The 25000-nt window shown below is 43.7% G+C and overlaps 1 protein-coding gene across 1 annotated transcript in view; it reads left to right on the plus strand.

Annotated features, from left to right (window-relative positions):
* Positions 1-25000, plus strand: part of LOC306745804 (transcription factor COE3) — a gene marked incomplete at its 5' end in the record, with an annotated part of 124639 nt that overhangs the window by 22812 nt on the left and 76827 nt on the right. Inside the window, one exon of the mRNA XM_079228645.1 lies at positions 8156-8224. Within this exon, the coding sequence (XP_079084771.1) occupies positions 8156-8224 (69 nt within the window). The remainder of the gene's footprint in view (positions 1-8155; positions 8225-25000) is intronic.

A 25000-nucleotide genomic window follows, 5' to 3' on the forward strand; every position in this document is an offset into this window, starting at 1 on the left:
TTTCTATACCATTACACATACGTTAGTTATACTTTATATACCATTACACATACTTTAGTTATATTTTATATACCATTAAACACACGTTAGTTATACTTTATATACCATTACACATACTTTAGTTATATTTTATATACCATTAAACACACGTTAGTTATATTTTATATACCATTACACATACGTTAGTTATACTTTATATACCATTAAACATACGTTAGTTATATTTTATATACCATTAAACACACTCTAGTTATACTTTATATACCATTAAACATACTTTAGTTATACTTTATATACCATTACACATACTTTAGTTGTATTTTATATACCATTACACATATGTTAGTTATGCTTTATATACCATTAAACACACTTTAGTTATACTTTATATACCATTAAACACACTTTAGTTATACTTTATATACCATTAAACACACTTTAGTTATATTTTATATACCATTAAACACACGTTAGTTGTATTCTATATACCATTACACATACGTTAGTTATGCTTTATATACCATTAAACATACTTTAGTTATACTTTATATACCATTACACATACTTTAGTTGTATTTTATATACCATTACACATATGTTAGTTATGCTTTATATACCATTACACACACTTTAGTTATACTTTATATACCATTACACATACTTTAGTTATATTTTATATACCATTAAACACACGTTAGTGGTATTTTATATACCATTACACATACTTTAGTTATACTTTATATACCATTAAACACATGTTAGTTGTATTTTATATACCATTACACATACGTTAGTTATACTTTATATACCATTAAACATACGTTAGTTATGCTTTATATACCATTACACATACTTTAGTTATACTTTATATACCATTAAACATACGTTAGTTATATTTTATATACCATTAAACACACTTTAGTTATACTTTATGTACCATTACACATACTTTAGTTATACTTTATATACCATTACACATACTTTAGTTGTATTTTATATACCATTACACATATGTTAGTTATGCTTTATATACCATTAAACACACTTTAGTTATACTTTATATACCATTAAACACACTTTAGTTATACTTTATATACCATTAAACACACTTTAGTTATATTTTATATACCATTAAACACACGTTAGTTGTATTCTATATACCATTACACATACGTTAGTTATGCTTTATATACCATTAAACATACGTTAGTTATGCTTTATATACCATTACACATACTTTAGTTATACTTTATATACCATTAAACATACGTTAGTTATATTTTATATACCATTAAACACACTTTAGTTATACTTTATGTACCATTACACATACTTTAGTTATACTTTATATACCATTACACATACTTTAGTTGTATTTTATATACCATTACACATATGTTAGTTATGCTTTATATACCATTACACACACTTTAGTTATACTTTATATACCATTACACATACTTTAGTTATATTTTATATACCATTAAACACACGTTAGTTGTATTTTATATACCATTACACATACTTTAGTTATACTTTATATACCATTAAACACACGTTAGTTGTATTTTATATACCATTACACATACGTTAGTTATACTTTATATACCATTAAACATACGTTAGTTATGCTTTATATACCATTACACATACTTTAGTTATACTTTATATACCATTAAACATACGTTAGTTATATTTTATATACCATTAAACACACTTTAGTTATACTTTATGTACCATTACACATACTTTAGTTATACTTTATATACCATTAAACACACTTTAGTTACTCTGCAGGTTCAGATTATATTTTAATATAAATAATATAATGAATATTAAATAATAAAATGAAGATGATGTATTAGTCTACATTAAACTACCAACAGTATGTGAAGTAAAATAAGCTCCACCTGTATATTATTATTATTATTATTATTATTAATAAAACCCTTTGAGCTGCATTGTATGGTTGCATTGGATGGTCCATAGATATAGAAGTGTGTGTGTGTGTGTGTGTGTGTGTGTGTGTGTGTGTGTGTGTGTGTGTGTGTGTGTGTAGAAAAGAAGAGCAGCTGTTGGTTTGTCGTTCATCACACCAATCAACACGTTTCCTGCCCTGCGTGTCTCTGCTGTTGTCTGAGAGTTAATGGTTTTACTGGTTCAGTTTGAGGAGTGAAGAAGAGTGTGTGTGTGTGTGTGTGTGTGTGTGTGTGTGTGTGTGTGTGTGTGTGTGTGTGTGTGTGCAAATAGGACACACACACATGTAACAAACACACCTAGAGCTGGAGTCTCAGAGCGTCTTTGTGTGTTTGAGCGTCATGAAGACTAGAAAATACGTTTCTTACGTTTTTATCTGCAGTATACTGGTGTTTAGTTGAGTAAACTGGTTTTTATCTGCAGTATACTGGTGTTTAGTTGAGTAAACTGGTTTTTATCTGCAGTATACTGGTGTTTAGTTGAGTAAACTGGTTTTTATATCCCGATACGAGCTCCGTCTCCATGACGACTCTGAGCGTCAGTCATTATGGGATTGAGTGTGATTATTAAGCATCTTCCCCCCCGATGGACGCCGTGTTTCCATCGCTAATGAGCGAGCGGCTCACTCTTTCCATCGGGCTCCCAGGTGAGAACGTCTACCTGGATCACGCTCAGCGGGAGCAGCCCCTGCTTCAGGGGGCGGGAAACCCTGTCACCCTCTCACGGGTTAGCGGAACAAGAAACTACGTCTCTGTACGTTTCATTTGTTCTCTTTAAACGCGGCTGAAAGCAGATTCACGGCCAACAGGAGATACATATATTGCTATATATTTATAGATACATATAACGGCTGCTTCTCCACAACATGATATATACATTTTAAATGTAGATACCTTTTAAAGGTAGATACCTTTTAAAGGTAGATACCTTTTAAAGGTAGATACCTTTTAAATGTAGATACCTTTTAAATGTAAATACCTTTTAAATGTAGATACCTTTTAAAGGTAGATACCTTTTAAATGTAGATACCTTTTAAAGGTAGATACCTTTTAAATGTAGATACCTTTTAAATGTAGATACCTTTTAAAGGTAGATACCTTTAGTTTTTTCAGGAAACGTATCGCCTCTCAGATATGTTTAATGAATGAAAATACGTTAAGCAACAATGTTGCTCCTGAACCAACGTCCTTCTGCTGCATGAACCTCAACCTGCAGTCTGGTTTCCCTCAACACAGATCTGGGATGTGTGTGTGTGTGTGTGTGTGTGTGTGTGTGTGTGTGTGTGTGTGTGTGTGTGTGTGTGTGTGTGTGTGTGTGTGTTTCAGCTGACCTCTCCATCATATCATAGCGGCACATTAACCATTCTTAAACGGGACTCTGCCGCCTTCCAAAACTACCGATCACAAACCAGTGAGCAGCCAGGTTGGCACGACGACGCTGCCAGCGGGCAGCCGGAGGCTCGCCAGCTCCGGGAGCTCCTCTCCTCTCGTCTCCTTTCCTCTCTCCTCTCTCTCTCCTCTCCTTTCCTCTCTCCTCTCTCTCCTCTCCTCTCTCTCCTCTCTCTCCTCTTCTCTCTCTCCTCTCTCCTCTCCTCTCTCGTCATCTCTCCTCTCCAACTCTCCTCTCTCTCCTCTCTCCTCTCTCTCCTCTCCTCTCTCTCCTCTCCTCTTCTCTCTCCTCTCTCGTCTTCTCTCCTCTCCAACTCTCCTCTCTCCTCCTCTCTCCTCTCTTCTCTCTCTTCTCTCGTCATCTCTCCTCTCCTCTCCTCTCTCTCCCCCTCTCTCCTCTCCTTGCTCTCCTCTCTCATCTCCTCTCCTCTCCTCCTCCTCGCTCTCCTCTCTCCTCTCTCCCATCTCCTCTTTCCTCTCTCCTCTCTCTTGTCTCCTCTCTCCTCTCTCCTTTTCCCTCGCACCTCTCCTCTCTCCTCTCTCCCATCTCCTCTCTCCTCTCTCCTCTCTCTTGTCTCCTCTCTCCTCTCTCCTTTTCCCTCGCCCCTCTCCTCTCTCCTCACTCTCTCTCCTCTCTCCTCTCTCCTCTCTCCTCTTCCTCTCCTCCTCTCCTCCTTTCCCCTCTCCTCCTCTCCTCTCGTCTCCTTCCCTCGCTCTCCCTCGCTGGCTCCGGGCGATGCTGAGAAACAAATAAATAAAAATAAAACCTGCTGCCCCGCTCGCCCAGAGGAAGAGTGGCTTCCAGTTCGGGGCGGCTGCCGGCCGGCTGTCTGTCTCTGCTGGCGGCGGCAGCATCATCGGCCCTGGCTGCCGCTGCCGCTGCCGCTGCCGGCGAGGCGTTCCAGGCCTTCTGGTAATTACAACACTTGCCCTTTGAAAGCGAGCCCGAGCGCTGCCGGGCCCCCGTCCCGCTCGCCGTTATCTGGACGCTGTGATCCGAGCGCCGGGGTCCTCTGAAGCCGGCGTCCTCGGGGGAGCCTTTGAAGGCTCTCTGTTTTTTTTTCTTCTATTTTATTTATTTTATTTGTGTGATAGCGGAGCGCCGACATGCCCGGACAAACCTCCCCTTTGTGCCTCGAGTAGATTGCACTTGTGGAGACGTCTGAAGTGGCTGCTGAGCGCCGAGGAGGAGCAGCCAGCAGTAATGATGCTCGCGTGGCCCCGGCCACCGGCCAAGCTGGCTCCCGTGGATGCATTATTTTTAGGGCCCGAGAGTGTGTGTGTGTGTGTGTGTGTGTGTGTATGTGTGTGTGTACAGAGACCTGAGGAGGCTCTCTGCAGAGTGACAACACACACAAAACTGTTAGCTTTATTTTTCCCGTTTTTAGCCTCTCTCTCTTACACACACACACACTCAGTGTTTGCTTTATATTTGACGGATTTAGCCACACACACACACACACACACACACACACACACACACACACACACACACACACACACACACACACACACACTCTGGGCTTCACACTCCCTCTCAGGTCTGTGTGTGTGTGTGTGTGTGTGTGTGTGTGTGTGTGTTGTTGCTCTCAGTCATTAGCCGGCCGTGGTGTTAGCCTGTTTGCGGCCCGGGGGGAAACGTCATTAAGGCGATATTGTGGACGCTCAGCCAAGGTTTGTTTTTGTCTTTGGAAAGGGGCCCCTGGTCCCTGGAGGGGCCCCGGCAGAGCTCCTGGGGTCCAGTTTGTTTATAACACTTCTTTGGCAGTTTGGAGGAGGTTGTCACCACAGCGGCACCAGTGGGTTTCCAATGCTAATTGGTCTCCTGGAACTTTCACTAATGGTTCCAAGTAGCTGGGGGAATAAATTATTGTGGCGCGTTCTGTGGCAACAGTCACACACACACACACAGACACAGACACACACACACACACACACACACACACAGACAGACACACACAGACACACACACACACACAGACACACACACACATCCAGCCGGGACACAAACACAACGCTTAGTTTCTGATTTTTCTGTACTTACGAGATCAAACGCTGGATAAATGATTCATGCAGCGTCTCGTTTGGCCCGCCATCTTGACGCTTGTTTGTCAAATGGCAATTTGGTTCCGGACGGCGTGGGGGCCGAACGCAGGCGCCTGATTGGACGACGCGGGTCATTGATTAATTTTTAAGAATTACCGGAAGATATGTTGATGAGCCTCGCAGCGGGAGGCGGAGAGAGAGTTGTTGTTACCGATGTTCACCGATAACAAGGAGGGCGAGACGTGCGGATGTTCCCTGAACGCCTCACTGGTGCTTCTCTTGCGTCACTGAAGAGTTTATTGCAGTTTATTAATACTCTTCTGTCATATCGCTCATGTAAGAGAACAGTTTGACATCTTAAATAGTAAAAGTCTCAGCGCTATTATATTGATAGATTATTATTATTACTGATGGATGAATGTGTTGGCAGTATTTTAAAGTTTTAATAGACTTTTGGGTAATTTAATCCATAACAATGCAATATATTATATTTTTCAAACCCTTTGATAACTTAAGACTTGATAAAATAAACAAATGTGAAATATATTTACAGCTGGTCACATGACTTTAACACAGATGTCCTCCTCTTCCTCCCAAACATTAAAAATTACGTTAGTATAAACGTCGAAGTCGACTGAAATAAAGAACTAATTATAGGAAGAGTGTTTGATTTTAAAACGTTGTTGTGTTTATTTGAAAGTAATACATTAATCCATGACCTATAATCGTGACTGTAGATTTAATTTAGTGCTTCAACATTAAAAAAATATAATTATTTTAATCTATTTGGTAAATATATATGTTTCAATCTTGTCCTCGTTTCCAAGAACGATGTCAAACACCGAGACAAAACAATGACGTTGTTTTATCACCTTTGGTGGAAATGAATAAACTAAAAAGACGATATTAGCAAATATTTACCTGAGAAGTGTACTTAAGTACTTTACTTTGGTAACTGTACTTTGTTGTTAATGTACTAAGAAGTCTGCAGTAAAAATACTGCAGTAAAAAAACATTTAAAAAAATCACAAAATGTGGTTAGTTTGGATTTTTTATCTAATTATTAAAAAGTGCCCCTGTAAATGCCGACTGCAATAAACATACTTTGTTATAAACGTACTTTTTAAAAGATTTAGTTTGATATAAATGTAGTTTTTCAAGATGTACTTTGATATAAAAGTAGTTTGATATAAGAGCACTTTGTTACGTCGTTTCTTTGTTACCTCGTTACTTTGTTACGTTGCTACGTTGTTTCTTGATTACGTCGTTATTTTGTTATGTTGTTACTTTGTTACTTTGTTACTTTGCTACGTTGTTACGTTGTTACTTTGTTACTTTGCTACGTTGTTACGTTGTTACTTTGCTACGTTGTTACTTTGTTACTTTGTTACTTTGTTACGTTGTTACGTTGTTACTTTGCTACGTTGTTACTTTGTTACTTTGCTACGTTGTTACGTTGTTACTTTGTTACTTTGCTACGTTGTTCCTTTTTACGTTGTTACTTTTTACTTTGTTACTTTGCTACGTTGTTACGTTGTTCCTTTTTACGTTATTACTTTGTTACGTTGTTACTTTGTTACTTTGCTACGTTGTTACGTTGTTACTTTGTTACGTTGTTACATGGTTACTCCCTTGTCTGACTTCCGCGGTGCGTTCACTGACCTCCTCCAGCCGTGGGAGACTAAACGCAGCCCGTCCCGTCTGTCTGATGGATATTAATGCGCTGGCTTCAGCCTGCTGCTGTTCGACATGCCACACTGACCCGCGACACCGAGCGCCTGGTTTGGCTCCGCCCGCCCCCCGTGGCGCTGAGACAGAAACCAAGCGCTCCCTCCAGATGCCTCCACTGACTCCGCTTCGGTTTCATGTTGCAGCCGGACGCCGTTTGGATGAATCGCTCGCCGGCCGGCCGGTTTGCCCTCTGGCTACCTGGACGGCTGCTTTGGCGAGCAGCTGCCCAGTTGGCTGGCTGGTTTTCAGGGGCCACGGCACCGGGGGCTGGGTTTGGGGGCCTGGGGGTGTGGGGGGCCACAGTGGAGCTGCCATTGCTGGGCGTCATCCAACTGTTAGTGACCTTGGCTTGGACTCCACCCAGCTGGTTCGAGAGAGAGAGAAAGAGACAGAGAGAGAGAGAGAGAGAGAGAGAGAGAGAGAGAGAGAGAGAGAGAGAGAGAGTGTTGAGGGGGGGAAAGGGCTGCTTTTCAAAATGAAAGAATTTAGTGACACTTCATTTATCCTAATAATTCCTTGAAAATTTCCTCGAAAGAATGATGTCGTCTGTTTTGTAATTTCAGGGGAAACAGATAAAGTTGTGATGTAGTTAAGATTTTAGTTTTTGGAGCAAGCTTCTAAATCTGTGACTTCAAATTAAGTTTATTTATATTTTTTATGCATTAAAATAGCATAGCATCCAGCAGGTCTACGGTCAGATGTGTGTGAATTATTATCATTATTATTATTAGTTTGTTTCCACCTCTTGCTGCCATGGTTGCTTCTTTTGACCAACAGATACTTCACTGATGTAAAAACTATTGAAGTATTGTTTTCAAAAAGCAGATTGTCTCCTTTCTTTGATACATTATAATGTATATAATTAATATTGCTGTTTGGAGCGTGAATGTGAGCAAAAACGTTTAATCAGTTTGTGTTTTGCTGTTAGCACTGATGCTAACATTAGCACTGATGCTAACGTGCTGTTAGAAACCAGATGTGTTGACGGCCTGCGTGTCTTTTCTCTCCTGTAGCCGGTGTTGTGACAAGAAGAGCTGCGGGAACCGCAACGAGACGCCCTCCGACCCCGTCATCATCGACAGGTAGGAGCTGACCCCGGACCTGTCTGTCTCTCTACCGCCGTGTACCTGTCTGTGTACCTGTCTGTGTACCTGTCTGTCTCCTCTCCTTCAACACAAGCACACTGTTTCATGCTCCACTCGTGGAGTCGGGTTCAGTTTGGGACGCTCAGTGCTCACGCATCGTTCGAGGAACTTCCCCGTCTGGATCCACAGACTTATTGCTTCCGTTCAGCTTTTAAAAAAATATGAAAATTCAGAGTTTCTAAACAAATAATTGATTCTACAAGCAGAGTGCTGCTCGTGGCAGAGCGGCCGCTACGCCTGAACACATCACAGGTAAGCATTCAAGTTCACGAAGACGTGTTGAGCGCTACAGATAGCCACTAATGCTAAGGGGCTAAGGGGACTAAGGAACTACGCGACTAAGGGCTAAGGGGCTAAGGGACTAAGGAACTACGGGACTAAGGGCTAAGGGGCTAAGGGAATAAGGTGCTAACGTACTAAGGGCCTAAGGTGCTAAGGGGCTACGGTTCTAAGGGACTACATGACTAAGGTTCTAAGGGGCTAAGATGCTAAGGAGCTAAGGGACAAAGAAACTATGGGACTAAGGGGTTAAGGGGCTACGGGTATCAGGTGCTAAGGGACTACGGTGCTAAAATGCTAAGGGATAGGGGGATACGGTGCTAAGGGGCTAAGATGCTAATGGACTAAGGGTCTAAGGGGCTAAAGGTCTAAGGGGCTAAGGTGCTGTTGTGGTTCGGGGAACATAAATCTAGTGTGGAAGTCTGAAACAGTATTTTGAAAAGGTGTAGACCCAGAAACCCTCGGTGGAGTTGTGGGTTCATGTTCTACAGAAGATGAACGCAGCATTATTACATCGGATGAAGTATTCGCTCTCAAAACCCCTTCAGTGTCTTTAGAGAAGAAGAGATCTGCTCTCATCTGACAGTCACACTGGCTGCAAAGGAGATTTGTTGGAGTTTTTTCACCATCAGCTGTTTTCTTGTTGTTTGTTTAGTTTTGATCTCCTTTAAATCCTTCCTCCTGTTTCAGTTCATTCATCAATTAAAACCCAACGTGCACGGACTTGTGACGTTTCATCGTTTCCTGTTCACAAGTTAGAGTCCGGACTTCCTCCTCTGCCGGCTGTCGTCTCTGTACACACACACACACACACACACACACACACACACACACACACACACACACACACACGTCAGATTTCTGTTTGTTGTTTTCCTGGCGTCTCACTTCTTCTTCACCTCTCGCTTCCGCCGAGACGCTCGATGTGTGAGTTGTGTAATCAACACCAGCCGGATGATCGACGTCTCCGTTCTGCAGCGTTCTGCAACGTTCTGCAACGTTCTGCAACGTTCTGCAACGTTCTGCAGCGTTCTGCAACGTTCTGCAACGTTCTGCAACGTTCTGCAACGTTCTGTATCGTTCTGCAACGTTCTCCAACGTTCTGCAACGTTCTGCAACGTTCTGCATCGTTCTGCAACGTTCTGTATCGTTCTGTATCGTTCTGCAATGTTCTGCAACGTTCTGTATCGTTCTGTATCGTTCTGTATCGTTCTGCAACGTTCTGTATCGTTCTGTATCGTTCTGCAACGTTCTGTATCGTTCTGTATCGTTCTGTATCGTTCTGTATCGTTCTGTAACGTTCTGCAACGTTCTGTATCGTTCTGTATCGTTCTGCAACGTTCTGCAACGTTCTGCAACGTTCTGTATCGTTCTGCAACGTTCTGTATCGTTCTGTATCGTTCTGCAACGTTCTGCAACGTTCTGCAACGTTCTGTATCGTTCTGCAACGTTCTGCAACGTTCTGTATCGTTCTGTATCGTTCTGTATCGTTCTGTAACGTTCTGTAACGTTCTGCAACGTTCTGTATTGTTCTGTATCGTTCTGTATCGTTCTGTATCGTTCTGTATCGTTCTGTAACGTTCTGCAACGTTCTGCAACGTTCTGTATCGTTCTGTATCGTTCTGCGTTCAGCACCAGGAAACAACTTCACCGTGTCGTAGTTTCAGGTTTCTAAATGAGATCTTTCTCAAAGGCTTTGATTTGATTTAAATAAGAGTTCATCCTGTAAATTTGTTTTTAATTATTTATTAGATCTGAAAACAGCGGTTCATCGTCTGCATATGACTGGATAAAGCAGAGTGTTCCAGTAACTGTTTCGAGGAACTCAACTTTTTTTTTGCAGCCGCCATCTTGTTTGTTTTAACAACCGGAAGTGACACGAGGGGGCGGAGCTACGTAAAGTGATCGCTGCATTTAAGTCGACCAAAATGTTAAAGAAAGTAAAAAACACAAATTTATCAGACGAAAACACCGGACAACGTCGTGGTAGCGACCTGTCAATCACCTTGTAGCCCCGCCCCTAAAGCGTCCCCTGCTTTATGGTCTGTTTGACTCTAAATGACCATAATTTACTAAATGAACATCATGCTGTATTGAAGAAGACTTGAAACTAGAGATTGAGACATAAACTCATGTTGACAATGTTTACTGAGGGAATGAATGCAGCTTCGATGATAATATTCTGGTTCTGCGGCATCGTTTCTTTCTGACTTCTGAGTGGATTTGGGGACGTTTATTGCGGTCGCACGTGAGAGAGAACGACGTCCTCGGGAAGTGAAAGTCACTGAATGATGTATAACACGTTAAAGTGCCTTAATCTCCTGTGTGTGTGTGTGTGTGTGTGTGTGTGTGTGTGTGTGTGTGTGTGTGTGTGTGTGTGTGTCAGCAGCCAGACGACAATCCCGAGCTCGTTGTTTTTTAGAACATCTGCATGCACCTGTCCCCCACCGCCTGAACACCTGTTGTAATCCTTTTAGTTGCTGCATTGACTTTATTATATATTTAAAAACCAGCAGCGACGGCGCTTCATTTATTTTTCATCCAATGCCAAACAAAATAAATAAATATTATATTCCCTGCGACAGCCAATGAGACGGCTCCAGAAGAAACGCTCTTCAGCATCACGATCCTTTATTAGTGCGGCGCTCTAATCCCTCCGCCCTCGGTGTCCTTGGAGCCGGGCGGCTGTCCGTCACAGCGCCCGGCTGTGATTGGCCGGGTCGCGGCGGTGGGAGCCAATGACCTCAGAGAGGGTCAGGAGGGAGAAAGAAGGGGGAGGGGGGGGGGGGGGGTCATCTCCATGTTAGAGAGGCCTTGGACCACGGCCAGGACACACACACACACACACACACACACACACACACACACACACACACACACACACACACACACACACACACTCTCATACTGTATGAATGCAGACACACTCTCTCTACATATATATAAGAACATGTATATACACATGTTCATACATGCTGGAATGATAATACATGATACACTCATACAATGTACACACACACACACACACACACACACACACACACACACACACACACACACACACGCTCTCACCTCGGGGCTGTGTGTGTGTCTGATGGGTGTTTTTCGAGGTCTTGTCACCTCTCTGTGTGTCCTGTCACACATGAGATGAACTCTACACACTCCTCCCAACACAATGCATTGTGGGTAATGCTGCTGGACCGGATAGTGACTCAACTGTGTCAGAACCGTCCAGTGTGTCACGACAAAGAATATAGAAAGAAGCACAAAAAATGTATATACTATTATTTAACATTGTGTTCATAATCAAAAGCAGCTTTATTTTGCTAAACATGTTTCTGCTGACAAGAAATTTGATTTAAAATAGAAATCAGTGCCTCGTAAATATAATCTAAACATAAATATAATCTGAACATAAATATAATCTAAACATAAATATAATCTAAACATAAATATAATCTGAACATAAATATAATCTATGTGCAGACCAGTGGAAAGAATACAAACATTAAATGGACGTGTGGTTTTAAGAGCTGCTGTAATCTGACTGAATGCAAACAGTGTATTATTCTATACGTTACTTTATGTACTTGTATACAGCAGGTACTTTATTTACAGTACAGTCATGTCATTGAGACTCAGGTTGGTTGCCAGGTAGATTTCACATTTACTGTTTTACAATAAACATATTAAATAATAAACATACAAAGGGAACAAACTGCAAATATCAGGAAACACAAATATAGAATATAAACATTTACAATAAAAATACTATAAACAAATTTAAAGTTCACCGTATGACTTCCTTCTCCTTTCTCCTCCTTCCTTCTTCTCATTCCTTCTCCTTTCTCCTCCTTCCTTCTCCTCCTTCCTCCTCCTTCCTCCTCCGTCCTTCTCCTCCTTCCTTGTTCTTCCTTCTCATCCTTCCTTCCGCCTCCTTCCTCCTCCTTCCTTCTACTCCTTCCTTCCACCTCCTTCCTTCTCCTTCCTTCTCCTCCTCCTCCTTCCTTCCTCCTTCTTCCTCCTTCTTCCTCCTTCTTCCTCCTCGCTCCTCTGCAATTCGACCGCTGTAATTAGGACACGACAGGACACTGATACTAGTCCACTAACCCAGGGAATACACACACACACACACACACACACACACACACACACACACACACACACACACACACACACACACACACACACACACACACACACACACACACACACACACATATGTGCAGACACACACTGTGATTTACTGCAGCTCTGCTTGTTTCTCTGCATTTTAGCGCCTGTTAAGAAATGCAGGATTTATTACTGAGCGCTCTGATACACACTTAACCACACACACGCACACACACACACACACACACACATATATTTATACAACACGTGTGTGTGTGTGTGTGTGTGTGTGTGTGTTGGGGGGAGGTATTTTAGTGTGTTTAGTGACCCATCATGCAAATGATGTAGCTCAGTAGCTACAGTAAAGCAGTTTAATGTTGTGAATTCACGTCTCGCTGAAATAAATCAAACTGACACACACACACACACACACACACACACACACACACACACACACACACACACACTGATCTTCATGCTTCATCATTTAACACAAAGCTCTTTTTCACCGTTTTATTTGCTTTCCTTGATCTGTGAACGTTCGCTCACCTCGCTGCTGTGACCTTTGACCTTTGACCTTTGACCTCTCGGCTGCGTCTCATGTTTTCGCAGCAGCGTGTTTAATAACAGAATGTTTCCTCCCATGTGGCTGTGTTTCAGAGGGTTTTCCTGCTGCGAGAGACAATGTTGGGGAATTGTGTACTAACGCAGATGTAACCGGATAATGCAATTAATATTTTCTTTTAATTATATATTATTAACAATAACAAACACAGTGATTAAAAAATCAGATTCATTGCCATGTAGGTTTACCCTTTTTTCACCTTTTTCTTTTAGGTTCAAAAAAATAAACACAACAAAACAGTCAAGAAACATAAATATGAAAAGATTACATTAGAAATATCAGAAATGTATAGTTATAACTCATATTTATATTGTTTTGTCTTTTGGACTCTTATTTTTGAATAATATGAAATAATGAATAATTATATTATATATATAAATATAACATTAAAATAATAATGAAAATAATAAAATACAATATTAATAATTTTGAAATGTAACAATAATAATAATAATAACAATAATAATAATATGAAACCATATTTTAATAATAATAACACTTATCAGACAATCAAAACAAAAGAACATCTTACACCAAAAGAAAGTGGTCAAACATAGAGAGATTAAACAAAATGAAAAAAAGAACAACATGTATATGATTTTATTAAATATCATGATTGTCATGTTTTAAAGCAGTGGAGAGAATATCTGCAGATCTAAAGGAGGGAACGTGTTTCCTTTTGTCTCCGATGAACTGACCCTTTAACAGCTTCCCTCCCCAAAACAGGAAGTTATTGTAGCTGTGTGTGTGTGTGTGTGTGTGTGCGTGTGTGTGTGTGTGCATATAAATGTGCGCTGATGCTCCTCTCAGAGGTCGCTTTGTTTCCTCCGTTTCTCGGTTAATGGTCGGATTCCTGCCGAGGCAGCAGAACGCGGCGCTGACGGATCGCCGTAACGCCGCCGCTATTACACGCTAATATTGCAATTAGATGGGTGGACAAGTTGCCCGAGCGGGGCAATAAATTGCCGCAGAGTGTCAGCGCGTACGAGGAGGCCGAGCTCTAATTACCCAGAACACACCTCTTCGTCCCTCCCTCCCTCTTCCTCCTCCGCCGTCTGACCATCACCCTCCTGCTTTAATGGCCGGGCCTTACATGGAGGTCACGACCTGCTTCACACACACACACACACACACACACACACACACACACACACACACACACACACACACACACACACACACACACACACACACACACACACAGCACTTGTTCCTCTAACGCCATTTGCAGCTTTGATGTCGCCCGTAGAGAAGTGAGTGGAGAGTGATGGAGAGCGACCTTTGACCTTCGCACTCTTCAGCCGCCTCCCGCTTCACACTCCTGCGGGTTCACGCCGGGTATCGAACCTGCGGCCCCTCGTCTACTGACAGGAGTGATTTAGTTTAGTAGATTTAGTGAAAACAAGACACGGTTCAGCGGTTGAACACAAAGAGAAGAAACATTCGATTTAAATAGGAACAACTTCCTGTTTCAAGCGTCAAGAGTTTCACAATAAAAGCGGCCTAAATTATATTTACGACAAACTGAAACTTTCTTTACGTACAAACTTATCTTTTAAATTAAATTAAATAGTTAACAAACGTCTCTATTTCAGAATAAAATACGTACGCTAGTCAACGTGTCGTTGACTAGCGTACGTATTTTAGAGTGCGTATTTTTTTATTCTGAAATAGAGACGTTTGTTCACTATTTCATCTTAAATTAAACATGAATTAAAAAATTGTTATTACTGAAAGAAGAAACTTTTAACCGTAGTTTATATTATTTAAAAGAGCTGAGTGAAAACTACATTTCCCATCAGCCCCCTCTTCTGTAGAGAGTGAACACATTATAATGTATTTTCCTTCATCTGCCATCTGAAGCAAATTAAGGGAAATTTAAAGGGAAAGTCAAGGCCTCAGAGTTTTTTATACGGCTTTTTATTTTTTTAATGAATCGCCATTTGCTAAAAAGAAACTCCTGCACGCCGTCTTCGTCTCGCCGTTAAGAAGCTTTATGGCCTCCGGGGAGCGGCAGCAGCAGCGAGGAGCTGTGATCTACAACACAGAGCTTTCCTGTTGTTTTTATTAGTTTCTTCTCCTTCATCAGCGCTTTATTCTTTTACTTCTACCCACGTGGAAAAAGTCTGCTTTTATTCATGGATTCACATCAGTTTTGATTGGTTTTGTGGACGTTTTGAAGCATAAAGTTTGGCGTTTTAGTCGTCGCCATCTTGTTTTTTTGCAACCAGTGAACAGGAAGTCATGCTGTATAGAAGAAGACTTGAAACTAGAGATTGAGACATAAACTCATGTTTTACAATGTTTAGGGAATACATCAAGAGAAGTAGAGTCATTTATATAGACTTCTATACAACCAGAGGAGTCGCCCTCTGGTGGTCAGGAGAGAGAATGCAGCTTTAACACATGAAGCATAGACTTCTATACAACCAGAGGAGTCGCTCCTGGTGTTCAGGAGAGAGAATGCAGCTTTAACACATGAAGCATAGACTTCTATACAACCAGAGGAGTCGCTCCTGGTGGTCAGGAGAGAGAATGCAGCTTTACCACATGAAGCATATACTTCTATACAACCAGAGGAGTCGCTCCTGGTGGTCAGGAGAGAGAATGCAGCTTTACCACATGAAGCATATACTTCTATACAACCAGAGGAGTCGCTCCTGGTGGTCAGGAGAGAGAATGCAGCTTTAACACATGAAGCATATACTTCTATACAACCAGAGGAGTCGCTCCTGGTGGTCAGGAGAGAGAATGCAGCTGGTCTGTTTGACTCTAAATGACCATCATTTACTGATGAACATCACGTAGCGTCCTCCAAACGGCAGCTTTGAGTCAAGTTCCAGCGTTGGACCCTTTGGAGGGTTAACTCCATAGGGGTCTGGTGGTGTCGGGGTGGGGGTCTGCTGTGGGGTGGTGGGGTGTTGGTGGGTTATCTGCCCCCGTGGACCCTTCCCAGCAATCGTAGCGTATTGATCGGGGCGAGCGAGGCCCATCGGAGCCGGCCAGATTAAGAGTATAGATTTACAATAAAAGCAGGACATTACTGGGCAGGCCGGGCTAAAATTGAAAGGGGAGAGAGAGATGGGGGAGGAGGAGAGGAAAGTCCTGGAGGTTGCTGCAGGGGTTTCTGGGTAATTTTGTGTGTGTGTGTGTGGGTGGGAGAAGGAGGGGTCTGGATGCAGGTCAACTGCTGCGACGTGATTTGAGGTTTGTGTCGGTTCTCGGAGGCGGCCGTTGTTCCGACGACGTGTTAATGGGGTTTTATTGCCGCCGACATGGACGGACGACCTGCTGGGGCAATGCATCGTGGGTAAAGTGGGATCAGGTTGTACTCGCGGCGTTTTATTTTGAAGGCTGATTGTGATGGAGAGAGCTGCCGAAAGAGGAGATTTTGTACCGATCTTTAAAGTCGACGATCGATCGTTTCAGTGTTTCCAACAAACGGATTCTTGTTGAGCCTTTTGATACGTCGAGAGAGACGATAGAGTTTACGTAGCAACAGGTGGGGGCGGTAAATGAAGGACACCGCCCCGGTGCATTATGGGAAATGTAGGATCCAGTGTTCAACGTCTACAAGTCCACGATTTCCAGGAAATCCACCGATGTTCAGAACATTTAGAAAGATGGAGGTTTCAACAACAGCTCTCCTGTTGTCTCTCCAGTCCCCCCAGTCCCCCCAGTCCCCCCAGTCCTCCCAGTCCTCCCAGTCCTCCCAGTCCCCCCAGTCCTCCCAGTCCTCCCAGTCCCCCCAGTCCCCCCAGTCCCCCCAGTCCTCCCAGTACCCCCAGTCCTCCCAGTCCTCCCAGTCCTCCCAGTATGGAGCTCCGAGTGGACGGACACAGATGCATCCGGTGTGAAATCTGTGTGTTTTGCGGTTGACGGAGGTGTAAAATATAGATGGCGGCCGGACGGCCTGATGGTCACACTGAATTATTCACACGATCACACTCACCGAGTTCAACCCTCAGATCTCTCTTTGATTTGAGAGAGAGAGGGAGAGAAAGAGAGAGGGAGAGAGAGATATGGAGAGAGAGAGAGATATGGAGAAAGAGAGAAAAAGAGAGAGAAATGGAGAAAGAGAGAGAAATGGAGAGAGAGTCAGAGGTCAAGTATCAGTCCTGTTTTTAGAGTTGTGTTTACTTTGTGTGACTAAGACGGGAAACAAGAATAGCTCAGAGGAATTACTAACAGTGGCTGTGTGTGTGTGTGTGTGTGTGTGTGTGTGTGTGTGTGTGTGTGTGTGTGTGTGTGTGTGTGTATGTGACCTCTGCCTCTGTTTTCCAGAAACTTTCCCCTCTAGAAGAACGACAGCATGACTTGTTTGTTTACGTTCAGTAGAAACGAAGGAGGCTCTTCTGTCGAGCTTCTCGTTAGTGTGTGTGTGTGTGTGTGTGTGTGTGTGTGTGTGTGTGTGTGGTGGCCTCTGGGGGTGGGGGTTAGTAACCTGTCTGGGTGTCTCCATCAGGCCCCGGTGGAGCCGGGCCGGCCTGCAGGGGCCCTCGAGGCTCCTTCAGGTTTGATGTGATCCAGGGAGAAGTGCTCAGTGGCCCCGGGGCCGGGGAGCAGAGGGGCGGAGCTTATGCTCAAAGATGGACGACGGAGGTGAGGGCTGCAGCTTCACGTTTATTATCAATGAATCTGTTGGTTTTAGTCTGTTAACGCTCAGGAAATGTTTCACCGGAAACCAAAAAAATGTTTGAGAGGTCGAAAAGGCATTTTGGGAATGAAAACAAGCTAAAATAGAATAAAACAGGTTTTAAAATACAAGAATAGAAGTTTCATTCAGTGTAAAACAAGGATCCAACCTTATAAAATAGAACGGGAACGACCCGGCGTTGGTGAAGGCCCTGAAGGCAGCGCGGTCAGAGTACTGGTTCAGGTCCCGCCCCATCAGCTGGTTCCCACTTCCTGTTTTAATTGGACGGAGGGATTACATCACCACCTGCAGGTTCGTTAGCTGCCTGTCAGCGTGTCCACGTCCAGCTGAGCGCAGCAGGACCCCCTCTTGACCCAGGGCGGGGGTCTCACCGGGGGGGTCATGGGAACCTCCCCCCCTTCTCCCCTAGGCAGATCTACCTCCCAGCATGCACCTCTCCCACCTCCAGGCGAATCCGCTAGTTGTTTCTCAATATCGCACCTCGTCCCTCTTTTTATTCATCAAGCCGCTCAACAGCTGAAACAAAAAGCTGTTTATGTTCTTCACCTCATCTGTTTTCATGATGAAGACAGGAAGTAGGTGATGAAAACAGGAAGTAGTGGGTTAAGACAGGAAGTAGTGGATGAAGACAGGAAGTAGGTGATGAAGACAGGAAGTAGGTGATGACGACAGGAAGTTCGTAGGTGATGAAGACAGGAAGTAGGTGATGAAGACAGGAAGTAGTTGATGAGGACAGGAAGTAGGTGATGAAGACAGGAAGTAGTTGATGAGGACAGGAAGTAGGTGATGAAGACAGGAAGTAGTTGATGAGGACAGGAAGTAGGTGATGAAGACAGGAAGTAGGTGATGAGGACAGGAAGTAGGTGATGACGACAGGAAGTAGGTGATGAAAACAGGAAGTAGTGGGTTAAGACAGGAAGTAGTGGATGAAGACAGGAAGTAGGTGATGAAGACAGGAAGTAGGTGATGACGACAGGAAGTTCGTAGGTGATGAAGACAGGAAGTAGGTGATGAAGACAGGAAGTAGTTGATGAGGACAGGAAGTAGGTGATGAAGACAGGAAGTAGGTGATGACGACAGGAAGTTCGTAGGTGAGGTCTTCTATCAGTTAGAAAACCCTTTAAAAAAAAGTTTCAGCGGTTTCAGTATTCAGAACGTCAACACACACTCTCTCACTCTCTCTCACTCTCTCTCTTTCTCTCTCTCTTTCTTTCTCTCTCTCTCTTTCTGCCCAGACTGAAGCTCGCTCTCCCTTCTTCTTCCTGTTAATCACTCGAGTGTTTTCCCAATTAAGAATGCACTGATAACCTTCCATCACACACACACACACACACACACACACACACACACACACACACACACACACACACACACACACACACACACACACAGCGATTTAATCAGGAATATGAGTGCGGTGTGGCTAATTAAGGACGACCATCCGTGGGCTCCTGCCTCGTCAGCAGATGTGGGGGAGGGGAGTGTGTGTGCGTGTGTGTGTTTGTGTGTGTGTGTGTGCGTGTGCGTGTGTGCGTTTGTGTGTGCGTTAGTGTGTTAGCAGACGTTAGTTTGGCTCCTCTGCTACTTCCTGTCGGAGAAGCAGGTGATGATCACTGACGATCGGCCGCCATGTTGGAAGCTGATCGTCTGAACTCTCTTTGTTGTTTTTGTTTACGTTAATCTGGATATTCTGTTCTTTTTATTCGTATCTCACTGGTGAATTAAAGCGGCAGCAGCTTGAACAGTTGGTACAGTTTCAATATGGCCGCCAGAGACGAGAGGGAGGAGCTTATTCAGCTGCTCGTCTTAAATTGGAGACTTTTTTTTTTCAAAGGACAAATACACAAGTTATATCAGCCTGTGTCTTTGTGTATATGTGTGTGTATGTGTGTGTCTGTGTGTATATTTGTGTATGTGTGTGTGTGTGTCTTTGTGTATATTTGTGTGTATGTGTGTGTGTCTTTGTGTATATGTGTGTGTGTGTGTGTGTGTGTGTCCCTGTCTGCGGTGTGAAGAATGAAATGTGAGGCGGGCGAGTCCAGACACAACGACAGCAGGAAGAGAGATGGAGAGACGGGTGATGGGGGTGAGAATGAGACAGGTTGAAGGGGAGGAGGGGGGGGGGGGGGGGAGGAAGAGAGAGAAAGAGAGAGAGAGAGAGAGAGAGAGAGAGAGAGAGAGAGAGAGAGAGGAGGGCAGATTAAGAGGGTATTGATTTCTATATAAAGATGGGGGATGTGATATGGGGGAGGAGGAGAGGAGGTCGCTAAGGGAGGAGAGACGACGGTTCAGGTTACATAACGACCAAAACACCCGTCTGTCTGCCTACCCGTCTGTCTGCCTACCCGTCTGTCTGTCTACCCGTCTGTCTGACTACCCGTCTGTCTGTCTACCCGTCTGTCTGACTACCCGTCTGTCTGCCTACCCGTCTGTCTGTCTACCCGTCTGTCTGACTACCCGTCTGTCTGACCAGACCTTATTCTGTCTTGTGAAACGTAATGGTTGATAGCTCTGGAAAAGAAAACGAGACGACAGGAAGTAGGTGATGAAGACAGGAAGTAGGTGATGACTACAGGAAGTAGATAATGAAGACAGGAAGTAGGTGATGACTACAGGAAGTAGATAATGAAGACAGGAAGTAGGTGATGACTACAGGAAGTAGATAATGAAGACAGGAAGTAGGTGATGACTACAGGAAGTATATAATGAAGACAGGAAGTAGGTGATGACTACAGGAAGTAGATAATGAAGACAGGAAGTAGGTGATGAAGACATAAAGTAGGTGATGACGACAGGAAGTAGGTGATGACGACAGGAAGTAGGTGATGACTACAGGAAGTAGGTGATGAAGACAGGAAGTAGGTGATGAAGACAGGAAGTAGGTGATGACTACAGGAAGTAGATAATGAAGACAGGAAGTAGGTGATGACTACAGGAAGTAGATAATGAAGACAGGAAGTATGTGATGACTACAGGAAGTATGTGAAAGTGAAGGGAAGTAGGTGATGATGACAGGAAGTAGGTGATGAAGACAGGAAGTAGGTGATGAAGACAGGAAGTAGGTGATGACTACAGGAAGTAGATAATGAAGACAGGAAGTAGGTGATGACTACAGGAAGTAGATAATGAAGACAGGAAGTAGGTGATGACTACAGGAAGTATGTGAAAGTGAAGGGAAGTAGGTGATGACTACAGGAAGTAGGTGATGACGACAGGAAGTAGGTGATGACGACAGGAAGTAGTTGACTGAGACAGGAAGTAGGTGATGAAGACATAAAGTAGGTGATGAAGAAAGGTAGTGTATCAGGTGTATCAGGTGTTTCTTTATTGCTCTGGATTTGTAGCGAATATGAAACCAAAACTAAACGATCAAACGCTGAAGGTGGTTCAGACCTTCAGGTGTAAAAACATCTTTAAAGATGGTTTAAGATGCTGTTTAATCAAACACACTGAATCACACACACACACACACACACACACACACACACACACACACACACACACACACACACACACACACACACACACACACACACACAGCTCTGGAGCATGACTGAGTGTGTTTCTGCCGTACTGAGCGGTGTAATCCCTTCGCACCGCGGCGGGCGTCCATCAGCTTCACCTCCGAGGCTCAACACAGCCGGGGCCAGCAGAGTGTGTGTGTGTGTGTGCGTTAGTGTGTTAGCAGACGTTAGTTTGGCTCCTCTGCTACTTCCTGTCGGAGAAGCAGGTGATGATCACTGACGATCGGCCGCCATGTTGGAAGCTGATCGTCTGAACTCTCTTTGTTGTTTTTGTTTACGTTAATCTGGATATTCTGTTCTTTTTATTCGTATCTCACTGGTGAATTAAAGCGGCAGCAGCTTGAACAGTTGGTACAGTTTCAATATGGCCGCCAGAGACGAGAGGGAGGAGCTTATTCAGCTGCTCGTCTTAAATTGGAGACTTTTTTTTTTCAAAGGACAAATACACAAGTTATATCAGCCTGTGTCTTTGTGTATATGTGTGTGTATGTGTGTGTCTGTGTGTATATTTGTGTATGTGTGTGTGTGTGTCTTTGTGTATATTTGTGTGTATGTGTGTGTGTCTTTGTGTATATGTGTGTGTGTGTGTGTGTGTGTGTCCCTGTCTGCGGTGTGAAGAATGAAATGTGAGGCGGGCGAGTCCAGACACAACGACAGCAGGAAGAGAGATGGAGAGACGGGTGATGGGGGTGAGAATGAGACAGGTTGAAGGGGAGGAGGGGGGGGGGGGGGGAGGAAGAGAGAGAAGAGAGAGAGAGAGAGAGAGAGAGAGAGAGAGAGAGAGAGAGAGAGAGGAGGGCAGATTAAGAGGGTATTGATTTCTATATAAAGATGGGGGATGTGATATGGGGGAGGAGGAGAGGAGGTCGCTAAGGGAGGAGAGACGACGGTTCAGGTTACATAACGACCAAAACACCCGTCTGTCTGCCTACCCGTCTGTCTGCCTACCCGTCTGTCTGTCTACCCGTCTGTCTGACTACCCGTCTGTCTGTCTACCCGTCTGTCTGACTACCCGTCTGTCTGCCTACCCGTCTGTCTGTCTACCCGTCTGTCTGACTACCCGTCTGTCTGACCAGACCTTATTCTGTCTTGTGAAACGTAATGGTTGATAGCTCTGGAAAAGAAAACGAGACGACAGGAAGTAGGTGATGAAGACAGGAAGTAGGTGATGACTACAGGAAGTAGATAATGAAGACAGGAAGTAGGTGATGACTACAGGAAGTAGATAATGAAGACAGGAAGTAGGTGATGACTACAGGAAGTAGATAATGAAGACAGGAAGTAGGTGATGACTACAGGAAGTATATAATGAAGACAGGAAGTAGGTGATGACTACAGGAAGTAGATAATGAAGACAGGAAGTAGGTGATGAAGACATAAAGTAGGTGATGACGACAGGAAGTAGGTGATGACGACAGGAAGTAGGTGATGACTACAGGAAGTAGGTGATGAAGACAGGAAGTAGGTGATGAAGACAGGAAGTAGGTGATGACTACAGGAAGTAGATAATGAAGACAGGAAGTAGGTGATGACTACAGGAAGTAGATAATGAAGACAGGAAGTATGTGATGACTACAGGAAGTATGTGAAAGTGAAGGGAAGTAGGTGATGATGACAGGAAGTAGGTGATGAAGACAGGAAGTAGGTGATGAAGACAGGAAGTAGGTGATGACTACAGGAAGTAGATAATGAAGACAGGAAGTAGGTGATGACTACAGGAAGTAGATAATGAAGACAGGAAGTAGGTGATGACTACAGGAAGTATGTGAAAGTGAAGGGAAGTAGGTGATGACTACAGGAAGTAGGTGATGACGACAGGAAGTAGGTGATGACGACAGGAAGTAGATGACTGAGACAGGAAGTAGGTGATGAAGACATAAAGTAGGTGATGAAGAAAGGTAGTGTATCAGGTGTATCAGGTGTTTCTTTATTGCTCTGGATTTGTAGCGAATATGAAACCAAAACTAAACGATCAAACGCTGAAGGTGGTTCAGACCTTCAGGTGTAAAAACATCTTTAAAGATGGTTTAAGATGCTGTTTAATCAAACACACTGAATCACACACACACACACACACACACACACACACACACACACACACACACACACACACACACACACACACACACACACACACACAGCTCTGGAGCATGACTGAGTGTGTTTCTGCCGTACTGAGCGGTGTAATCCCTTCGCACCGCGGCGGGCGTCCATCAGCTTCACCTCCGAGGCTCAACACAGCCGGGGCCAGCAGAGTGTGTGTGTGTGTGTGTGTGTGTGTGTGTGTGTGTGTGTGTGTGTGTGGGAACGCCAGGGGAGGAGCCAGCGTCATTATTCTTATTTATCGCTATAAAAACACATTCTGTTGGTCAGCGGTGTTTTCTAGATACGTCACATCAGAGCCGAGGATGATGTCTGGAGGCCGAAAAGAAAAACGTAAAAGTATAAAAGACTGTGTGTGTTTTTTTGTGTGTGTGTGTGTGTGTGTGTGTGTGTGTGTGTGTGCGCTCAGCTGCAGCGTGAAGAAGCTCCAGGAACTGAAAACCAGCATTAGGAGGATTTTGCTCCGACTGAAATCCCATTAACACATCTACACACAGGTACATACAGTATGTGGCGCATACACACACATGTACGTGCACACACACACACACACACACACACACACACACTCACCTTCTCTGAGAGTTTTTCCAGCGTTACAAACTGTTGCCAAACAACCAGCTTCACATTTTTTTCTCTCTGTGAAAGCGTGAAAACAATCGAGCAGCTGAGCTGCATCCTGCTGCTGCACACACACACACACACACACACACACACACACACACACACACACACACACACACACACACACACACACACACACGCACACTGCAGCTCACTCACCCACAACACAAATCAATACCAATTTATAATTCAGGATTGCTGGAGTTTGGGTTTTAGGGCGGCCTGGCTTCCAGCCTTCATAAATATTACAGTGTTATTGACTTGATCTCAATGAATTGGAGATTTTCTTCTTCTGCGTTTTTTTTCTTCCTTCATTGCGACCCCGCCCCCTCCTTTTCTTACACACACACACACACACACACACACACACACACACACACACACACACACACACACACACACACACACACACACACACACATGTTTCTGAGGAATAAAGTCTTCTTTATTTATTCTCTTTGAGTTGGAGATGAGACGACTAACGGGAGATAACGTGACGGCTAATAGCCGACGGACGGCCCTGATTTGACCCACACACACACACACACACACACACACACACACACACACACACACACACGCCAGGTCACACTGAAACTACACAACCATGATATGTATTATTTGTTTTTTTCGGCGTAATTTTAAGACAGGATTTACCCAGAACCCTCACTTCTTCTCCTTCTCCTCTTCCTCCCCCTCGCCCCTCCTCCCTTCCTCTCCCCACTCCTCTTCCTCCCTTCCTCTCCCCACTCCTCTTCCTCCCCTCCTCTCCCCCTTCCTCTCCTCCC

Source organism: Taurulus bubalis (genome assembly GCF_910589615.1).
Source record: "Taurulus bubalis genome assembly, chromosome: 13".
Lineage (NCBI taxonomy): Eukaryota > Metazoa > Chordata > Actinopteri > Perciformes > Cottidae > Taurulus > Taurulus bubalis.